Source organism: Panthera tigris, chromosome B1, assembly GCF_018350195.1.
Source record: "Panthera tigris isolate Pti1 chromosome B1, P.tigris_Pti1_mat1.1, whole genome shotgun sequence".
NCBI classification, from domain to species: Eukaryota; Metazoa; Chordata; class Mammalia; order Carnivora; family Felidae; genus Panthera; species Panthera tigris.
The window spans coordinates 6,284,506-6,304,229 of record NC_056663.1 but is presented as its reverse complement, the minus strand read 5'-3'; the positions used below and the strand labels follow the sequence as shown (position 1 = coordinate 6,304,229).

The 19,724-nt window shown below is 40.8% G+C and overlaps 1 protein-coding gene across 2 annotated transcripts in view; it reads right to left on the bottom strand.

The window, feature by feature from the left end:
* The window catches only part of MCPH1 (microcephalin 1), a 268,842-nt gene that overhangs the window by 198,328 nt on the left and 50,790 nt on the right, over positions 1-19,724 (bottom strand). For both annotated transcript variants that reach the window (XR_006216465.1, XM_007089220.3), the window contains exons 8-9: positions 18,342-19,706; positions 7,788-7,897 (exon numbers count right to left, since the gene is read on the bottom strand). Coding sequence is in view for 1 of the 2 variants with exons in the window: in XM_007089220.3 (XP_007089282.2) it covers positions 7,788-7,897; positions 18,342-19,706 (1,475 nt within the window). In the remaining variant the exon portion in view is untranslated. The remainder of the gene's footprint in view (positions 1-7,787; positions 7,898-18,341; positions 19,707-19,724) is intronic.

The following is a 19,724-nucleotide window of genomic DNA, read 5'->3' as shown; positions in this document are numbered from 1 at the left end:
AAAGATGAGGACAGGTTCAAGAATCTCCTGGACAACTTCAATCAAACACTTTTGCAAGATAGGGATCCCAGAAGGAGACGAGAGAGAGAAAAGGGAAAAGAAAATTACTTGAAGAAATAAGTGAAAACTTCCCTAACCTGGGGAAGAAAACAGATATCAAAGTTCAGGAAGCACAGAGTTGGTCCTGTGAAGATGAATCCAAGGAAGTCCACACCATGACAATAATAAAAATGCCAAAGATTAAAGATAAAGATATCATTTTAAAACCAGCAAGAGAGAAGAAGCTAGTAACATACAAGGGAAACCCCATAAAACTATCAACTAATTTTTCAGCAGAAAATTTGCAGGCCAGAAGGAATGGCATGATACATTTGAAGCACTCAAAGGAAAAAACTACAATGAAGAATACTCTACCCAGCAAGGTTAACATTCAGAATTGAAGAAGAGATACAGAGATTCCCAGACAATTAAAAGTTAAAGGAGCTCACCACCACCAAACTGGCCTTACAGGAAGTGTTAAAAGGATTTCTTTAAATGGAAAAGGAAAGGCCACAATTAGAAGAAAATCGGGAAAGGAAGACATTTCATGAGTAAAAGCAAACACACAGTAAAGGTAATCACTTATAAAGCTAGTATGAAGGTTAAAAGACCTAAGTAGTAAAATCAATGATCTAGAAAATTAGTTCAGGAGACTCACAAATAAAAAGATATAAAATATGGTAACATATACATGAAACATGGAGAAGAGTAACAAAAATAAAGTTCTTTTAGAAAGTGGTCAAACCTAAGTGATCATTAACTTAATACAGACTGCTATATACTTAGAATGTTATATATGAACTTCATGGTAACCATAAACCAAAACCTATAATAGAAAAACAAAAAATTAAGACAGTAAAGCATAACACTAAAGAAAGTCATCAATCACAAGGAAAGAGAGAAAGAGAAGAAGGGAATAGAGAAAATCTACAAAAACAACTAGAAAACAATGAACAAAATGGCAATCAGTATGTAAGTATCAATAATTAAGTGTAAATGGTCTAAATGCTCCAATCAAAAAACATAGAGTGACAGAATGGATTAAAAAAATAAGACCCACCTATAGTCTCCTTACAAGAGATTCACTTCAGACCTAAAGACATATAGAGACAGAAACTGAAAGGATGGAAAAAGACATCCCATGCAAATGGAAATGGACCAAAAAAAAAAGCCAGGATACCAATACTTGTATCAGACAAAATAGACTTTAAAACAAAGACTGTAACAAGAGACAAAGAAGGGCATTACATAATGATAAAGGGAACAACCCAACAAGAAAATATCAAGTGTAAATATCTACACACCCATTATAGGAGCACATAAATACATAAAACAAGTATTAACAGACTTAAAGAGAGAAATAGACAGTAATATAATAATAGGGACTTTAACACCCCACTTACATCAATGGATAGATCATCTAGGCAGAAAATCAATAAGAAAACACATTAGACCAGATGATCTTAAAAGATATATACAGAGCATTCTATCCAGAAACAATAGAATACACATTCTTTCTAAGTCCACATGGCCCATTCTCCAAGAAAGATCACATGTTAGGTCACAAAAAAGTCTCAATAAATTTAAGACGACCAAAATCATACCATGCATCTTTTCTGACTACAATAGTATAAAACTAAAAATCAATTACAAGAAAAAAAACTGGGAAAAAAACACATATATGCTATTAAACAACCAATGGGTCAAACAAAAAATTGAAGAGGAAATAAAAAAATAAATGGAGACAAATGAAAATGAAAACACAATGGTCCAAAATCTTTGGAATGAAGCAAAAGGAGTTCTAAAAGAGAAATATATAGTGATACAGGCCCATCTTAAGAAATAAGAAAAATGTCAAATAAAGAATCAAAACTTATACCTAAAGGAACTAGAAAATAATCAAACATAGCTAAAAGTTAGTGCGAGGAAGGAAATAATAAAGATCTGAGCAGAAATAAATAAAATAGAAAACTAAAAAATAGAAACGATTAATAAAAACAAAAGCTAGTTCTTTGAAAAACTTAACAAAATTGATAAAACTTTAGCAAGACTCACCAAGTAAAAAAGAGAGAGGACCCAAATAAAAAAAAGTCACAAATGCAAGAGAAGTAACGACCACACCACAGAAACAGAAAGGATTATAGGAGACTACTACGAGAAATAATACCAATAAACTGGACAATATAGAAGACATGGGTAAATTTCTAGGAACATATAACCTTCCAAAACTGAATCTAGAAGAAGAAAATCTAAACAGATCAATTACTAGTAATGAAATTAAACTAATAATCAAAAAACTCCCAATAAACTAAAGTCGAGCACCGGATAGATTCACAGGTAAATTCTACCAAAGCTTTAAAGAACAGTTAATACCTATTCTCCTCAAACTACTCTAAAAAATAAAAGAGGAATGAAAGCTTCCAAATACATTCTATGAAGCCTGAATTACTCTCATACCAAATGCAAAGATACTACAGAAAAAGGAAACTATGGGGCAGTATCCCTGATGAACACAGATGCAAAAATTCTCAACAAAATATTAGCAAACCAAATTCAATAATACATTAAAAGGATTATTCCCCATGATCGAGTGGGATTTATTCTGGGGATGTAAGGATGGTTTTGTATTTGCAAACCAATCAACATGATGATAAACCACATTAAAAACAACAAAAAGAATAAAAACCATACGATCATCTCAATAGATGTAGTAAAAGCATTTGACAAAATGAACATCCATTCATGATAAAAACTCTCAACAAAATGGGTTTAGAGGAAACATACCTCAACATAATAAAGGCCATATAGGACAAATCCACAGCTAACATCATACTCAATGGTGAAAAACTGAGAGCTTTTTATCTAAGATCAGAAACAAGACAAAGAAGTCCTCTCTCATTACTTTCATTCAACATAGTACTGGAAGTCCGTGACACAGCAATCAGACAAGAAAAAGAAATAAAAGTCATCCTAAGTAGTAAGGAAAAAGTACAATTGTTGCTATTTATAGATGACATTATACAATACACAGGCAACCCTAAAGACTCCACCAAAAAATTTTAGATGTAATAAATGAATTCAGTAAAGTTGCAGGATACAAAACTAATACACAAAACTCAGTTTCATTTCTATATACTAATTAAAAAGTATCAGAAAGAGAAATGAAGAAAACAATCCCATTTATAACTGCACCAAAAAGAATAAAATACCTAGGAATAAACTTAGCCAAGGAGGTGAAAGACCTATACTCCAAAATCTATAAAACACTGATGAAAGAAATTGAAGACGGGGCACCTGGGTGGCTCAGTCGGTTGGGCATCTGACTTCTGCTCAGGTTATGATCTCACAGCTCATGAGTTAAGCTCCACATTGGGCTCTGTGCTGACAGCTCAGAGATTCTGTTTTTCTGTCTCTCTCTGCCCCTCCCCTGCTTGTGCTCTCTTTTCTCTCAAAAATAAACATTAAAAAATTAAAAAAAAAAAAGAAATTGAAAACATAAGTAAATGGAAAAATATACCATGCTCATGGATAGAATTAATATTGTTAAAATGTCCACAGTACCCAAAGCAATATAGATACAATGAAATTTCTATCAAAATACCAATAGCATTTTTCACAGAAGTAGAACAAATAATCCTAAATTTTGTATAGAATCAAAAAAGACCCCAAATAAACAAAGCAATCTTGAGAAAGAACAAAGTTGGAGCTATCACAATCCCAAATATCAAGGTATACTACTAAACTATAATAATAAAAACAGTATGGTACTAGTACAAAAATAGATACATAAATCCAAAGGAAAGGATAAGGGGCCTAGATATACACTGACACTTATAAGGTCAATTAATCTACAACAAAAGAGGAAAGAATATACAGTGAGGTAAAAGCAGTATTTTCAATAAACGGTGCTGGGAAAACTGGATAGTTACATGCAAAAAAATGAAACTGGACCACCTTCTAACACACATACACCAAAATAAACTCAAAATGGATTAAAGACCTAAACGTGAGACCTGAAATGATAAAACTCCTAGAAGAAAACATAGGCAGTAATTTCTCTGATACTGGCCATGGCAACATTTTTTTAGATATGTCTCCTAAGGCAAGGGAAACAAAAGCAAAAATAATCTAACGAGACTGTACCCAAATAAAAAGCTTTTATGTAGCAAAGGCATTGATCAACAAAGTGAAAAGGCAACCTACTGAATGGGAGAAGATATTTCCAAATGATATATCTGATAAGGGATTAATATCCAAAAATATAAAGAACTTACACAACTAAACATCAAAAAACAATAATGATAATCTAATTTAAAAACAGAAGAGGACCCGAATAGACATTTCTCCAAAGACATACAGATGGCCAACAGATGCATGAAAAGATGCTCAAGATCTCTCATCATCAGGGAAATGCAAATCAAAACCACAAGGAGATATCACCTCACACCTGTCAGATGGCTAGAATCAAAAAGAGAAGAAACAACAAGTGTTGGCAAACATGTGAGAAAAAAAGGAATCCTCTTGCACAGTGGATGCAAACTAGTGCAACCACTATGGAAAACAGTATGGAGGTTCCTCGAAAAATTTAAAAATAGAAATACCATATGATCTAGTATTTACCCCCCCAAAGAAAAAACCCAGAAACACTAACTTGAAAAGATTTATGCATCCCTAGGTTTATTGTAGCATGATTTACAATAGCCAAATTATGGAAGCAATCCAAACGTCATTGATAGATGAATGTATAAAGAAGATATGGTCTGTGTGTACACACACACACACACACACACACACACACACACACACACACACAAATGGTATATTACTCAGGCATAAAAAAGAATGACATCTTGCCATTTGCAACAACATGGTTCAATCTAAAGAGTATGATGTTAAATGAAATAAGTCAGACAAAGACAAATACCATATGATTTCAATTATATGTGGAATCTAAAAATCAAAATTAACTAAACAAACAAAAGCAGAAACGGACCCATAAATACAGAGAACAAACAGGTGGCTGCTAAAGGGGAGAAGGTGGGAGACAGGCAAAATGGGTGAAGGAGAGTGGGAGATACAGGCTTCCCATTATGAAAGGAGTAGGTCACGGGGTCGAAAGGTGTAGTTCAAGGAATAGAAGCAACGGTAGCCAGTAATCTTGTGTGGTGACCGGCGGTAGCTAGGCGAGCACAGCATAAGGTGTAGACGTCTCAAATCACCATGCGGTACACCTGGAACTAATGCTTCAGGGAAATAAACATTGTGTGTCAACTTTTCTTCAATAAAAAAAGACCAAAATATAATTTTTTTTTCAAAATATAAATTTTTAAAAAATAATATAAAAAATAAAGATTTTCTTTTTTAACATTTATTTTTGAGACAGAGAGAGACAGAGCATGAATGAGGGAGGGTCAGAGAGAGAGGGAGACACAGAATCCGAAGCAGGCTCCAGGCTCTGAGCTGTCAGCACAGAGCCCGATGCAGGGCTTGAACTCACAGACTGTGAGATCATGACCCGAGTTGAAATCAGATGCTTAACCGACTGAGCCACCCAGGCGCCCCCAAAATAAAGATTTTCAAAACAAAAGTTGGAACAAGCATGAACGAGTAGCGTAAGTAAACGTACTAAACTATTTTTGTTCCTGAGCCTGTCAGTTGAAGGAATGCATATATCATTCTGTATTTTGTCTCCCCTTGTGACCACTTACTTGTTTTATTAACACCCATGACAGTGACGCCACCTGACATTCGCCACTTGTGTGGCACTTATCCCTCACACACAATAACGCTGGGAGGGAAGTCACACAGGTGCGGTTTAAAGTGAGAGGCTTTGTGAGAACCAAAGGGACAAGGCTCCCACCCAGCATGCATGTCTCAACCCCACGTTCTCCAACAGCCCCCATTCGCGAGGTAAGGTGATCAGCAGGTAGGACCCAGGCAAGGTCAGATGTCTGAAATATTAACTTCCATAGTGGGCAAATAAGGAAGTGAAACCTGGGATCAGACAGGGTGAAGTATTATTATGGCAATAGGTAACCAACATTTACTGGGCACTTTTATGGTTTTTTTTTTTTTTTTTTTTTTTAAATGCAGGCCTAATACCGAGTAAGAGATGAGTAGGGGGGCGCCTGGGTGGCTCAGTCGGTTGAGCGTCCGACTTCGACTCAGGTCATGATCTCGCAGTTTGCGAGTTCAAGCCCTGGGTCAGGCTCTGTGCTGACAGCTCAGAGCCTGGAGTCTGCTTCGGATTCTGTGTCTCCGTCTCTCTCTGCCCCTCCCCTGCTCATGCTCTGTCTCTCCCTGTCTCAAAAATAAATAAAAAACATTTAAAAAAAAAAAAAAAAGAGAGAGAGATGAGTAGGTACCAAGTAAAGATGGGTTATCTTTCTCTAACAAGATATCCATTGAAGAGTAAAATGTCGGTAACCAGTATCATAAAGTGTGGTGGTCTAACGTAGGGGCGTACAGAGATTGCCATGGAACACTTCCGAAGGAACAGGGCATAAATACTAGTGCATGCGTCAATAAATATCAGTTGAATAAACGTCAAAAGGTGCTTTTCCCCAAAAGGAAAAGGTTAATGGCCCTGCCACAATTAGGAAGGAGACAAGGACGCAGGGAAACAAACATAAATGCAGCCACAGGGCCACCAGCTCTCTACGAAGGCACAGTCACGGGAGGCAACGCGTTGGGGCAGGTACAAAAAGTTGTAACAGGTGCAGGGACAGTGGCTACAGCCAGAGCTCAGGGAGCCAGATGTGTGGTGTCACATCCACTACTCACATGCATGCGAGACGACCTCGACAACTTCTCTCCCTACAAGTCTATTGTTCTCTCTACCTGTCGTGTGGTTCCTTTCTGTTTGGGGAGTCCATTTCTTTTTTTTTTTTTTTTTTTCTGAGACAAACCAGAAAGCATCAGTAAAGAAAACAAAGTTTCTACCACTTATACCAGACTTTCATGGAACCTGTGTAGTTTGAAACTTCTTTAACCATTACCAATATAAGGAAAACATCACTGTTTCTATTCCTTGGGTCGAATTCGTCCCTCGTGTTTGGCCTCAATATTGGGATGCCTCTGTGCACGCTATGGGCTATCGCTGCTTCTTTTCAATTCGTTACTTGTTTATCAGGACAGTTTTCCTATCGTGTGGAAATCAGGTTTCACTAAACATGAGGCATAAGATAATGACTGACTAGTTTTAAATTTAAGCCAAAAGAGCAGATGCTGAAGAATCGAGACATTTTAAACCCTCCTTACATCATTCATCCCAGCAAACAGCGTGATGAGAAAGCTGTACACAGAGCAGAAGCTGGGTTCTACAGCTGAAGCACAAAAGAACGAGAACCTTTCACTCCGATGGCTTCCAATCAAACCCTGATTAGCTCACAAATGAATTCTGTTTTGGATTCTTCCCCTCCTGCCTCGTGAATGTTGATTCACATCATAAAACATCAATTGTTGGCACACCCCACACCCTCAGCCTGAGAAAAGCTGTTGGCATTTTCACAACCAAGAAATGCATTGGCAAAGTGGTGCCAAAGCTTCTTCGACAACATTAGCTCTCTTTCCTGAATGTAACCAACGCTCTCATTTTTACTGCCAGAGTTTTCCAACATCCATCTGTATAATTAATGGTTTAAATAAAGCACAAGCTGGACAGACTAGTTTATGTGACATTAACCCAGAGTAGAACATTATGATGTAGTAGCATTGGAAAGTTTAAAATAATATTTTCACACACCAACCTTTTGGCCTCTCCCTCTTTTCTTTGATTTCTCATGAGGTCTGGCGAGATCCTGACAGCCCTCCAATGAGCCATCTAACACATCAGGCCTTGCTGGTCCGTTTTTAACACCTGGAACCCAAGAGGATTTGAAGATTAGTTAGAACTTCACACGGACTGAATACTAATGCAACTTAACCAAAATAAAAATTTAAAAATTAATTTATGCACACTGGTAACACCAAAGTACTATTCTCTTAAATAAACACTGCGTACGTCTTGCTCTTTGAAGGTCTATTTAGAATTCTCAGTTTATTCCACTACAATCTCCCAAGTGGAATTCACTTAACTCAAAGGTCAGGAATAATTTTGCCTGTCAGGTGACAATGTACCAGTTCTACGGTATCCCATCCATCCAGCAGGCGATGCAAGAACATGTATGCCCACACCTTACGTACGCACTATTCAAACTCCCAACTTGTGAACTTTTACAAACCCAAAGAAAGTAGTTCTCTATTAGAAGAAATAAGTATTCTTAGCTCTGGGGTCAGATTTACTCTAGAAAACAGTCTAGAGTACAGTGCAAAGCTTTAGGTTTCCATCTGCAAGTGACAGATGATTCTACACCCCACAAATGTCCACCTTAGACCAGCATCTTGCCATGAAGACACATAAACCAAAAAGATATTTATCAAGTGAAACTGATTTCATTAGATGCTAAACAGTGTAGAAATCCTACACAATGCACAATGAAGTGTGAAATGACTACTTGGAATTGCTACAACTTTATAAGGTGCTCCTCTCCTCTCTTTCCTCCCAAAATAGTTCGCCTACTATGTGACTTAGTTGATATTTGGAAGGAAGACTAAAGAATACTAGCTACCACTTCTATGGTCTCAACAGGATAACACGTATAAAAGGCGAAAAGCAGCTTAGGGAACACTTATGTCCCAGCCACAGCCAAGTGATGGTAAGCCATCCCACACAACCCACCATCACCATCATCCAACTCATCAGTCATTGATGCTCTTATCAACAATGCCTAATCATCAGGGGTTGCAACACTGGAGAGGCACACTGATCCTTCTCTTAGGAAGCTTACAACCCAACAGACCAATGTCGATACTGAAAGCGAATATAAGGCAAAAATAATCTACATGCCATAAGAAGCAAAAATCATATAACGTGAGAATGACTGCTTTGCAAATATTTCAAATAAAATAAAAGGCTCTAATAAAACAGATGCGGTTGACTTTGGAGGGTCTGATTTGAAAGTTTTAATCGTCTTTCAAAAATGGGATTCTAGCTGAGTGAAAACACATGCACAACAATGGTTAAATACTGTCTTGAATTCAAACTAATTACTGTTATTTGCAACTTGAACCCTAAAAATGTTTTAAGGTCAGGTTCTGATCCACTTTGTACTAAACCCTAATACTAAATCCCTTTTGGAGACTGAAACCAATCACATGCGGACCCCACTAATCTCCTTGAAGATCTTCGGTATTTGAGGTATATTCCACTTCTTTCCCGGCAGGCTACAGACAGACGTTACTTGAGATGAATTAGTGGGCCATGTATTGTGCAGTTTACAGTCTGCTCTAAGATCCAGCCATGCTAAGTTTCTTTCACTCATTTTGAAGGTAAGGGTATCTATCTATTTATGCATTACTTTCCGAGACACTCAACCACCACTTTTTGAGAACTTCTAATGCCTAGGGCAGGACATGGATACGATGTTTTTTAAGATCTAAGATTATGAGTAATTAGAATAGAATATTATTTGTATCCACCATTCAAATCGAAAGTTTACTCAGAGCAAGAGTATATGAAAATAAGAAAAGCAGAGGACTACAGATATAATTTGGAAGCCAATGCACCCCTGTTGTTGCACCACGAGTAAGTATGCTGCTTGCTAGAGTATCTATGTCAAAAAGATTGTGTTACAGCCACATGCCTCAGTGCTAGCCAAGAAACAGACTGTGAAGCATTTTGTAAACACAGATCTAAAAAAATGGATCACGGACTTTTAAAACTTAAGGCTGATACTGCTAATGACACATTTTCATTTTCATACATCACATAACAACAAAACGATACGAGTTCAGATCTTCCTCCCCTTAAGATGGGGTTACGTCCTGATAAATGCATTGCAAGTTGAAAAAACTGGAAGTCGAAATGCACTTAACACGCAGTCTACAGAACATCATAGCTTAGGCTACGCTTAGCCTAACCAGGCTCAGAACACTCAGCAAGAGGCTACATACAGCTGGACAATAGTATCTAACACACAGCAAGTGATGTGTTGACTCTTTCATGTAATTTAATGAATACTGTACTGGAAATGACAGAGAGAATGGCGGTATGAGGGGGTGGCCGTCAGTATGATGGCCATTGACCATCATGATTATGTGGCTGCCTGGGGGCTATGGCTCACTGTGCAGCGCCCAACGTCACAACAGAGTGTGCAAAGAGTTTCCTACTGCATATCCTCGCGGTACACTGCGACAGCCCCAGGAACAATGCAAATTCAAAACTCTAAGTACGGTTTCTACTGAATGTGTGTTGCTTTCACACAGTAGCAAAGTCAGAAGATTATTAAGTCAAATCATCCTGAGTTGGGAACAGGCCTGTCTGAGTTCTTGTGTGATTATGTAAAAGAACATTTTCACAAGCTCAGCTATGGCAAGTTGCTACTATGTTGTCTTTAAGGATGTTTCTGAAAAACCACAAGCAGCTGAAAGTGCAAAGTAATTGTAAAAGCTGGTAGAAGAGAGAGGCGGGTTGTTATTCCTTTCCACAGCCCAGCAGCATGTTTCCTTTCCAGCTTCCTGCTCTCCTGCCCGCCCACCCACCGCGACCCCCTCCCCCATGGCTCCCGCCATTTGCTCCGAAGCTAGTTTCTCAAGGAGGTCATCAGCTCTCCTCTCTCTCCCAAGGGTGGTCTGAGCACGCCCCACAGTCATCCACTACTCAACGGTCCCAACTCCATGCCTCTTGCCAGGAGGCTTGATACACCCAACTGCCTAACAGACCTCTATCTTCAACGTCTCCGAGAAATTTCAATTAACACAACCCTGGGCCCTGTGTGACAAACGTTTTATCAGCCATCTACGTATCAAGGTTGTAAATCCTAGACTCCTGTCTCTCTCCTCACTGTCATCTCAACTTCATGACACAAGTGATTCACTTAGTTTTCAAAAAGTGATCAAATACAGAGAGAAGAGACCAGAACTTTTACTGTTAAGTTACACTGCCCGGATTTCAACAATTAGAAATTTGTTTGGGTCAGGGCGCCTGGGTGGCTCGGTGGGTTAAGCGTCCGACTCTTGGTTTTGGCTCAGATCACGATCTCACGGTTGGTGAGTTCAAGTCCTACATCGGGTTCTGTGCTGACAGCACGGAGCCTGCTTGGGATTCTCTTGTCTGACTCTTTCCCGCGCATGTTCTTTCTCTCTCTCTCAAAAAAATAAAATAGAATAAACATTAAAAAAAGGGAATTTGTTTGGGTTAACAGTATCATTAAAATACAAACACACCAAAGAAGGTTGGAAAGTGAACTCATTCACTTCTCCGTGTGAATGAGTTAAGTCACTACCTCTGCTGCACCTATCGGGGTTAAGAGGTGGTTTTGATACTAAGTGAAAATAAATCACTTTGGAGGCAGAACCAGGCTAAGGCAGCATAAGGACAAATGTATATAACCTAAGTGCTAGGAAAAGGAAAGAGACGAGAAAATGGATGTTGAGACAACCATTAAACTCCTTAGAAGAAACCTGGTCCATGTGGTTGTTGTGTGCAGGGTGGAGGCATAATAAGAGATATACCCTTACTTCCAACACCTAACCTCCTGCGAACTTTACTTTCCTACTTCCAAGACGCAAGACTAATTAATATTAGTACCAGTAGTACATCTAAGCACTCAGTATTGATACAAAACACTCTGCAAAATCAACTACATCGAAGATGAAAAGGCTTCTGAAGCCTTTTCTGGTTCTGATTCAAGAATCCATATATTGGACAGGTACAACCATACCCCTAAATCTGAACAATATCCCCCCAGGGAATTTCTTCTGAGTCTCTAAAATCTTAATATTATGAGTCATTTAAGAACAACCTGGAATGCAAAGTCTTAAGACTGTGGAAAGAGCCTTCAAAGACACCTAGGAAAAATCCTTTCCATATAGACTTCTGGGGTTTGGGATACATGCAAAATATTCATGTGTTCGACACAAAAAAAACCTCACAGTTTCTAACAAAAGAACATATATATTTTTTTCGTCCAATAAAACATCAAGTTCACTTTACAAATACAAAAACAAATCTAATCATGATCATCAAAAGATGTGAAATCTTTTCCTTTATAATCACTATGAAGATCATTAAAATTTATTAAAATTTTTTTTAAATGTTTATTTATTTTTGAGAGAGACAGAGACAGAATGCGAGTGGGGGAGGGGCAGAGAGAGAGGGAGACACAGAATCCGAAGCAGGCTCCAGGCTCTGAGCTGTCAGCACAGACCCTGATGCGGGGGTCGAACTCACAACCTGCGAGATCATGACCTGAGCCAAAGTTGGACGCTCAACTGACTGAGCCGCCCAGGCACCCCCATTAAAATTTATTTTAATATGTAAAGTAATGTTAATACCATATAGCCTTTCCCACAGGGAGTAATTTCTCCATCTTTTTAATTCCCTGATACTTGCATACAGATTATCTTGACTGTATCTTCCCTACTTGTCTTAGTTCCTTAAGGGAAAGGGATAGAACTTTACAGCAACCTTACTTCCCCTTGTATTTATCCCAGTATCTGGGACACAGTAGGTGAAGAGCAGTCATAATAAGGAATAAATGAATTGATGAAAAAATCAAACAATCAACAGGTTGTAATCCCTTCCTTATGGCCAGCCTTTCTGTTAAGGCTGACTAACCCACATTGAGTGGTTGGGTTGCTTACCTCCAGTGAGTGTACTGGCAGGTCTGGGAGAGAGGGTTGAGAGAAACAGTCTTCTCAAAACATGTGTATTACTTGAATTGTCAAAAGGTGCAGTCATTACTCTTCAATTTAAAGTATTTAAGGGGCACCTGGGTGGCTCAGTTGGTTAAGTGCCCAACTCTTGGTTTCGCTCAGGTCATGATCTCGCAGTTCATGGGGTTCGAGCCCTGCGCTGGGCTCTGCACTGGCAGTGTGGAGCCTGCTCAGGATTCTCTCTCTCTCTCTCTCTCTCTCTCTCTCTGTCCCTCCCTCACTCTCTCCCTCCCTCTCTCAAAATAAATAAAATTTTAAAAAAATATTCAAGAAATACGTGTTTATGTATACCTATGTATTTGATACAATAGTAATTCACAATTTCTCTTGAATGAATACTCAGAATATGTGAAATATTGAATAATATCTAAATGCCTATGATTTGATGGGCTGAGTTCTTACTAGGTATATGTGAAATATTTTTAATTCAATTAAAAAAAATAGTATATCTCCTACTGATTCAATGAAATGTAAAATACATCAGTAAGATTATCAAACTTTCTCATTTGGTTGCAAAACATACCTGAAATAAAAAAACACTTCTCTACCTTAGGATTATGAATTATGAAGAAATACACAAAAATGTACCTTTTACAAATCACATAGCATTTCTGCCTCTAAACCCCATATTGAACCATATTAATCATTGTCTAAGCAGACACTACTATTCATTATGCTACTTTTTCCTTCAAAGTCAGGATGAAGCCTTGTAATTCCTTCCCAACCAAGAGGCAATGGCCCCGAACCAACTGAAGTCAGCACAGACACCATTTGTTATTTCCATCTCTGGGATTAATGCACTAAGACAGAACAGCGCTGTATTATGAAGGCTGTAGTGCGATTTAAAATATCTACTTCAGCAGGGACTGTACGATATGACGTATGTGTGCTAATTTACCTCCATCCAAACACCCACTCCAGTGGTCAGTTAACAGGTTAACAAATACCACACTCAAGAGACAACTCCTAGAAATCCTTCTGCCCAATTATTAGACCTTTTGCTAACTGGCAAAATAGATCAAAGAAATAAGTTATACTTGGTGGGGTCATCAGTTTGTCAATCAGCATAACCCTTTCTCTGGTTGAATCCATAGATTCAAGAAAACTGGACTGGCTAATATATTACAGGGGGTCCCCCCACCCATGCATGAATAGGGCGTAATAATCAAGCAAAAGCCACAGCTTGTGTTCCTGGGGGTGATAATATTCAAGACTTGGTCCCCTAAATGGCCGTATGACAAACCGCAGGGTCAAAGTAGATCTGGTGGCCTGATGCTGACGAGGTTACAGAAACGTCACCCTAGAATTTTGTAGGCGGCTCGTATGTATTTCAGGCAAGGTATGGAAGGTTCATCTGATGGACAAGACCGGTGAGTTTAGCATACAGTTTGCTTTGTGGACAGTTCTCCACCTACGTGCCAATAAACGTTCAATAAACGTCTGTGTGTCTGAGACGAGGAGTGCCAACTTTCACCAGCCTCCGACACTTGTATTACTTATGAAAAAGAATCCAATAGTTATACGTGACCAAACTGCTGGGATATGGCACGCGTCTGTAGTGACAGGTAAGATTTTTTTCAAGCACAGCAAAGAAGAAGGTTATCCATTGAACCAGTGGACAAGAGTGAAGGTGTGGCTACGAAAAGAATTTCCTTCCGCTTTTGCCAACGGCCATGTGGCCTCACTGGAACCCCCTGAGCCACCTTTGCCATTGAGAAACAAGTAGGAGCTGATCGTGAGCTACTTCAAGATGACCAGGCAGCTACTTGGCAATTGAAACCAATTTCGGGAGGTGGTCGGAAGGTCCGTGGTTAGTGGCGGCACGGCTGCTGGAAAGCCGTCTCAACAGGTGAGTCACGTCAGGCAGCTCTCTACACTTTCCGTCCGAAGTGAAAACGTTATGTGACATCTCCATCCCATGCAAATTCGACGTGGACAGAACTCCTGCACCCGAGCTGCACCTATTTCTGGGTTTTTTAGACCCTGATGCAAGAACAAAGGGAATTTATTTTGACGTCCACTCGACTGCACAACTGACAAGCTTCCACCTATCTTCGTTGGAAGTGACTAATTTGCTGTGTAAGACACACTAAAAGGCACGTATCAAGTGAAAAGTCTCACAGATTTCCATAAATGCCTTATATACGATGAATGTGCTTGATGAAAACCATCTGCTTATGGGCTGATATCAGTATCTGGCCGTACCTATCTGTCTGAAAAGGCGTGTTCGAAAGGAAAACATAAAATTTTATTGTACATCTGCCTCAATAAATGTTTGCAATCCATTCTGAAGATACGAATGCTTCATCTGAATCCCAATCAAGAGAAAAGTAATTCCACTCCCAAAAAACAGAATTCTGTTCTTCTCATTAGGCCTGTATTACAAAAAAAACTGCACTCAACATATTTGAGTTTTGTCAATAAAAATTTTGTAAAAATGTCTTTTCTTCTCTTTGTGTAAAGAGCCACATGTCTTGATTTTGCTTTCTGGTCCACAAAGCCTGAAACAGTTACGATCTGATTCCTTACAGAAAAAATCTGCGGACCCCTGAAATGGACTAAAGAATGAAGTAAATCTATTGCTCTATTGATACTGATATGGAAATATCTGACATTTTAAAAAAGCAAACCTTAAGGCAACAAGATGATATAATCCTATTTTTGCAATAAAACCCCTTTGTAACATCTACCCTCACACCCTCACTGGGCACCCTCACACACACACACACACACACACACACACACACAGACACACACAGAGTCTCGAAGGAATTACAGTGAACCGGTGACAGCAACTGCTTCTGGCAGATGCTCCACAACCAGTTGGTTCACGAAGCATCCAGGGTGACGTGCAACTGAGAAAGCCCATCTGGTGACTCCCCTGTTTAAAACCCCCAGGGGCTTCTCAATCACACTTCAAAACAAAACAAAACCACTCCAAGTCTTGTCAGGTACTGGAGCCCTGGGGATCTGGCTCCTGGCTGTCTTTCTAGCTCATTTCCTCCCAGGCTTCCTTCAGCCCAAGGAGCTGCAGCTGCACTGGCCTCGGTGCAGTTCCTGCAAGCACTTTCTACCCCAGGGCATTTGTACTTGCTGCTTCCTCAGGCTGAAACATGATTCAAGCAGTCATAGGACTACCGGCTCTGCGATGTCTGGTCTGAGGTCTCAGGTCACCTTATCTAACTGCCCGCACTGCTGTGGTGCTGTGTATCATCAGGCTCACTGATTGACGTCATGCTTGCCTTCATCCACTGCGTCTTCCTCACTAGAACATGACCTCTATGCAGGGCACACACTGTTTGCTTCTCTGACATCTTCCAGCAAACTAGACAAGTGCCTGGGACACAACAGGTGCACAGCTGAGAGCTGTCATGGGAACTCACAGGAGGAGGTACCCGAGGAGAAGGAGAGCAACATTTACTCGAAGCAACTTCTGTTACTGCGAGCATATACTTGTTTACCAAATTGTTCATAAAATTAGAGAATAAAAGTCTAAAATGAAAAAATTACTGGTTAATATGATTTCAGAGATTATTTAAAAAAAAATTAAAAATTTCTCCCTCTGTTCCTGTTCTCCTCACATTTATTACTGACTCTTTCTGTAACTTGTGCTTGTAACCTTTAGTGCACACCTTCTACCTTCCATACCGACAAGGGCAATGAGTACAAGTGAACTGAAAGCAGAAATTGAAAAAAGACTTTTATTTCAACAAGAAGACTTGGAGGTACCGCTTCACGTACAGAGTATTTTTCCTGCTCCACAAGTGAGCACACAAGCAAGGTCTAGAGTAAGCTGCAGGCTCTGTGCTTCCACCCCCGTGGCAGGTTCCCAGACAGAGGTGGGACACCGGCTGAGCTGATAACAGGCAATTTAAACCCATCAGTGGGTCTTGATTTTATCACAACAAAACAAAGGGATTTGGTTTAGGCTAGACAATACAGAAGTCTCTCCAGCCCTTCAATGCAATGATTTTCTGTCTTTGTGGAATGACATCAAACAAAGTGACCCTACAAGACATCCTTACATTAGAGGGCATAGAACGTTTGTTTCTCGGAGTGAAGTTCGGTCACACCAGGGCCCTGGCTGCACGCCGCTGTGTGACAGCCCACATCAGATGAGGCCGACATCTGCAGTCCCCTGGAGCACCCAGTGCTGGCCCCTCGGGGTTTTCCACGCGCTCCAGGCCCCAGGGGACTGTGGACGCGGGGGAGAGTGCTACAACATCCCGCCTGCAGGGACAACCGCGCTCTTTCTGAACGACGTCGGGGCTGCGGGGTGCGCCTCATGTCTGCAACCAGCCTTTCGTCCCCCGAATTTATATTTTCACATCATTAAATATTATTCAAAGGCTTTAAAAATAAACAAGATAAAAACCGAAGAAAATGAGAATGTAAGCTTTAAGAACAGGATACTCTTAACTACCAAAATAATTCTATATATCTACTGTTTTATATTAACCTCAGAGTCAACATGATTTTAAAATAAATATTTTGAAAACACATACTGAGGCTAACACAAGATATAGTTTGTCAAATGTTATATATTTTCGGAAAGCTAAGATATTAAAAATATACAAAATTAATCCTCTGTGAGGCTATTCTGGGGACTTTATACCCAAGGAAAAGATCTACAGCAGTTATTATTTCAACCCCTATAACTTCTGCATCTTGAGAAGGTTAGTTAAAATCATAGGGTAAGCAGACAAACAATCAAGAATAAAGTTAGTCTTGTGGAAATTTCAGCTTCATCTTTCGGTAAACATGGTTAAAGTTCAAAATTTCATCACTTTTGATTGCTGAAATTTATCTGTGCTTGTAATCAAAGTGTAAAATAAAATGTCTTCTATTGTTGCTACTTTTGCTACAATTACACAGTTTATTACGATGGCTACAGTTAAATTACACACAGAAATAAAAGTCTATTTAAATCACAGCTTAAAGCAAACTTAAATAGAAGCCAACGAGGCCTGTTACGATAAACTTACCGAGCAAAAACGTTAAAAACATTTTTCTTTATAACTAACATTGCCCCAAGTTTCTTCAAAATAAATACTGCTAGCATATTTCCACACTTCCTTTCTCGTACCTTCTCTTTTCCTGGTGGAAGCAATGCTCACACTGCCTTACTATCCTTCTAGCATCAAGAGCCTCAGTCCTGTGAGCAGAGACATGTTCAAACCCTCCGTCAGAACGCCTGTCTGCACGCCAGCCATGTTCCAGGAGGAGGCTGCACGCAAACAGGGGAGCACCTGCTCTGGGTGACTTCGCACGTCAGGCTTCACTCACTCGTCACCCACATGGAAAGGCTTGGAGAAATGTATTCCTAACAGCAGATTGGACCAATGAGCCTAGAAATACCACAGGGCGGTGAGCCACCTTCTCCTAAAGAATCTATCATTGGAAAACATCAAACACCCGTTCTTTAAAAATAAAAAAAGGAAAAAAGCAAACACTTTAATTACGAAAACGCTGTGGTGACTTCACAAGACGGACACACCGTCCCATATTCCCGTAACCAAGACACCTGGAAAAGGAGATTCACGTACTTTCACTGCATCCTCTGGACACATCTTCCCTCTGTTTGGCGGAGGTGTCCGCGGTGCAGCTGCCTACAAAACCCAGCCGGTCGTCAGGCTGCGTTCCACCGCAGGACTCCCGCTTCGTCCGAGGGCGGTCTTCTTTCTGCACGCTCCCCGCGTCCATCAGCTCTCTGGCTTCCGCGCTGCCCCCTTCCAGGGGACGTGAGTCCCTGTCAGGTCCTTTCCCGCCGAGCCTGTCCGCAGCAGGCAGTGCGTCGTGGAACGGAGAGTCTGCGCCATCTGGGCGCGTGCCCTCCCCTCTCTGAGCACCAGCCTGCGGACGACTCCCTGCGGCTTCCTCAGCGGCCAGGCAAGCCCACGCTGCGTTTGCTTTGTCACGTGTGGGTTTCTCAAGACTGTGGCGACTTTGTGCCGTTAAACCGCTCGTGGGGGCTGGGCTGGGATTCTTCCCAATGCAGGAGAAGTCAGACGTCTGCAGTATGTTCCTTCTCTCCCCCCGAGAGAGGCCTCTGCAGATGAAGAGAGCAGGGCCCGCTGACGACTGACACCCGGGGAGAAGACCGTCCGAGCTCCTCTCCTTGAGGTTGTCAGGTGAAAAGTAATCGTCGTACGAGGACACGCCGCAGCCAGGAGCCTGGGCGGCAGCCCCAGGCCCGAAGTGCAGGCGGTCCCCCGACGTGAGGAGCCACTCCTGTGACACGCCGGGTTTCCCACGGCATCTCTTCTTTAGTCTTCCTGTCGGGGACGAATCTGAGATCTCAGACTTTCTTCTTCTCTTCGCCGAGGAGCTCTCAGATCGTGAATGTCCCCAAGGTTGGCGTTCTGTCGCAGATAACGTAGGGGACAGACCGTGTTTCATGCCAAACACCTCCCTGGGTGCTCCTCCGGACCACGTGTCGGGGGTGACCGCTTCACCCGCAGGATCCCTCTGCCGACTTACTTCTTGTTCTGAAAGACGGCCCGAGGGATTTTGAGGAGTTAACTGGCTGAGGTGACCAGCAGGTGCCGACGAGTGAACACTACCAGTCTTCAGGGAAGCTGAAGGACCAGCAGGTGCTGACGAATGAACACTACCGGTCTTCGGTGAAGCTGAAGGACCAGCAGGTGCTGACGAATGAACACTACCGGTCTTCGGTGAAGCTGAAGGACCAGCAGGTGCTGACGAATGAACACTACCGGTCTCCGGTGAAGCTGAAGGACCAGCAGGTGCCGACGAATGAACACTACCGGTCTTCAGTGCAGGTGAAGAAACACACACACCACTTCTGCTTTCATCAACGACTTCTCCCACTCTCCTCTCCTGACTTCCACACCCTGAGTTTTCAGAAAGATTGTCAAAAGATGAGTCCAGGGCACCAGCAAAGGATTCATCTGGAAAACATCAATAAA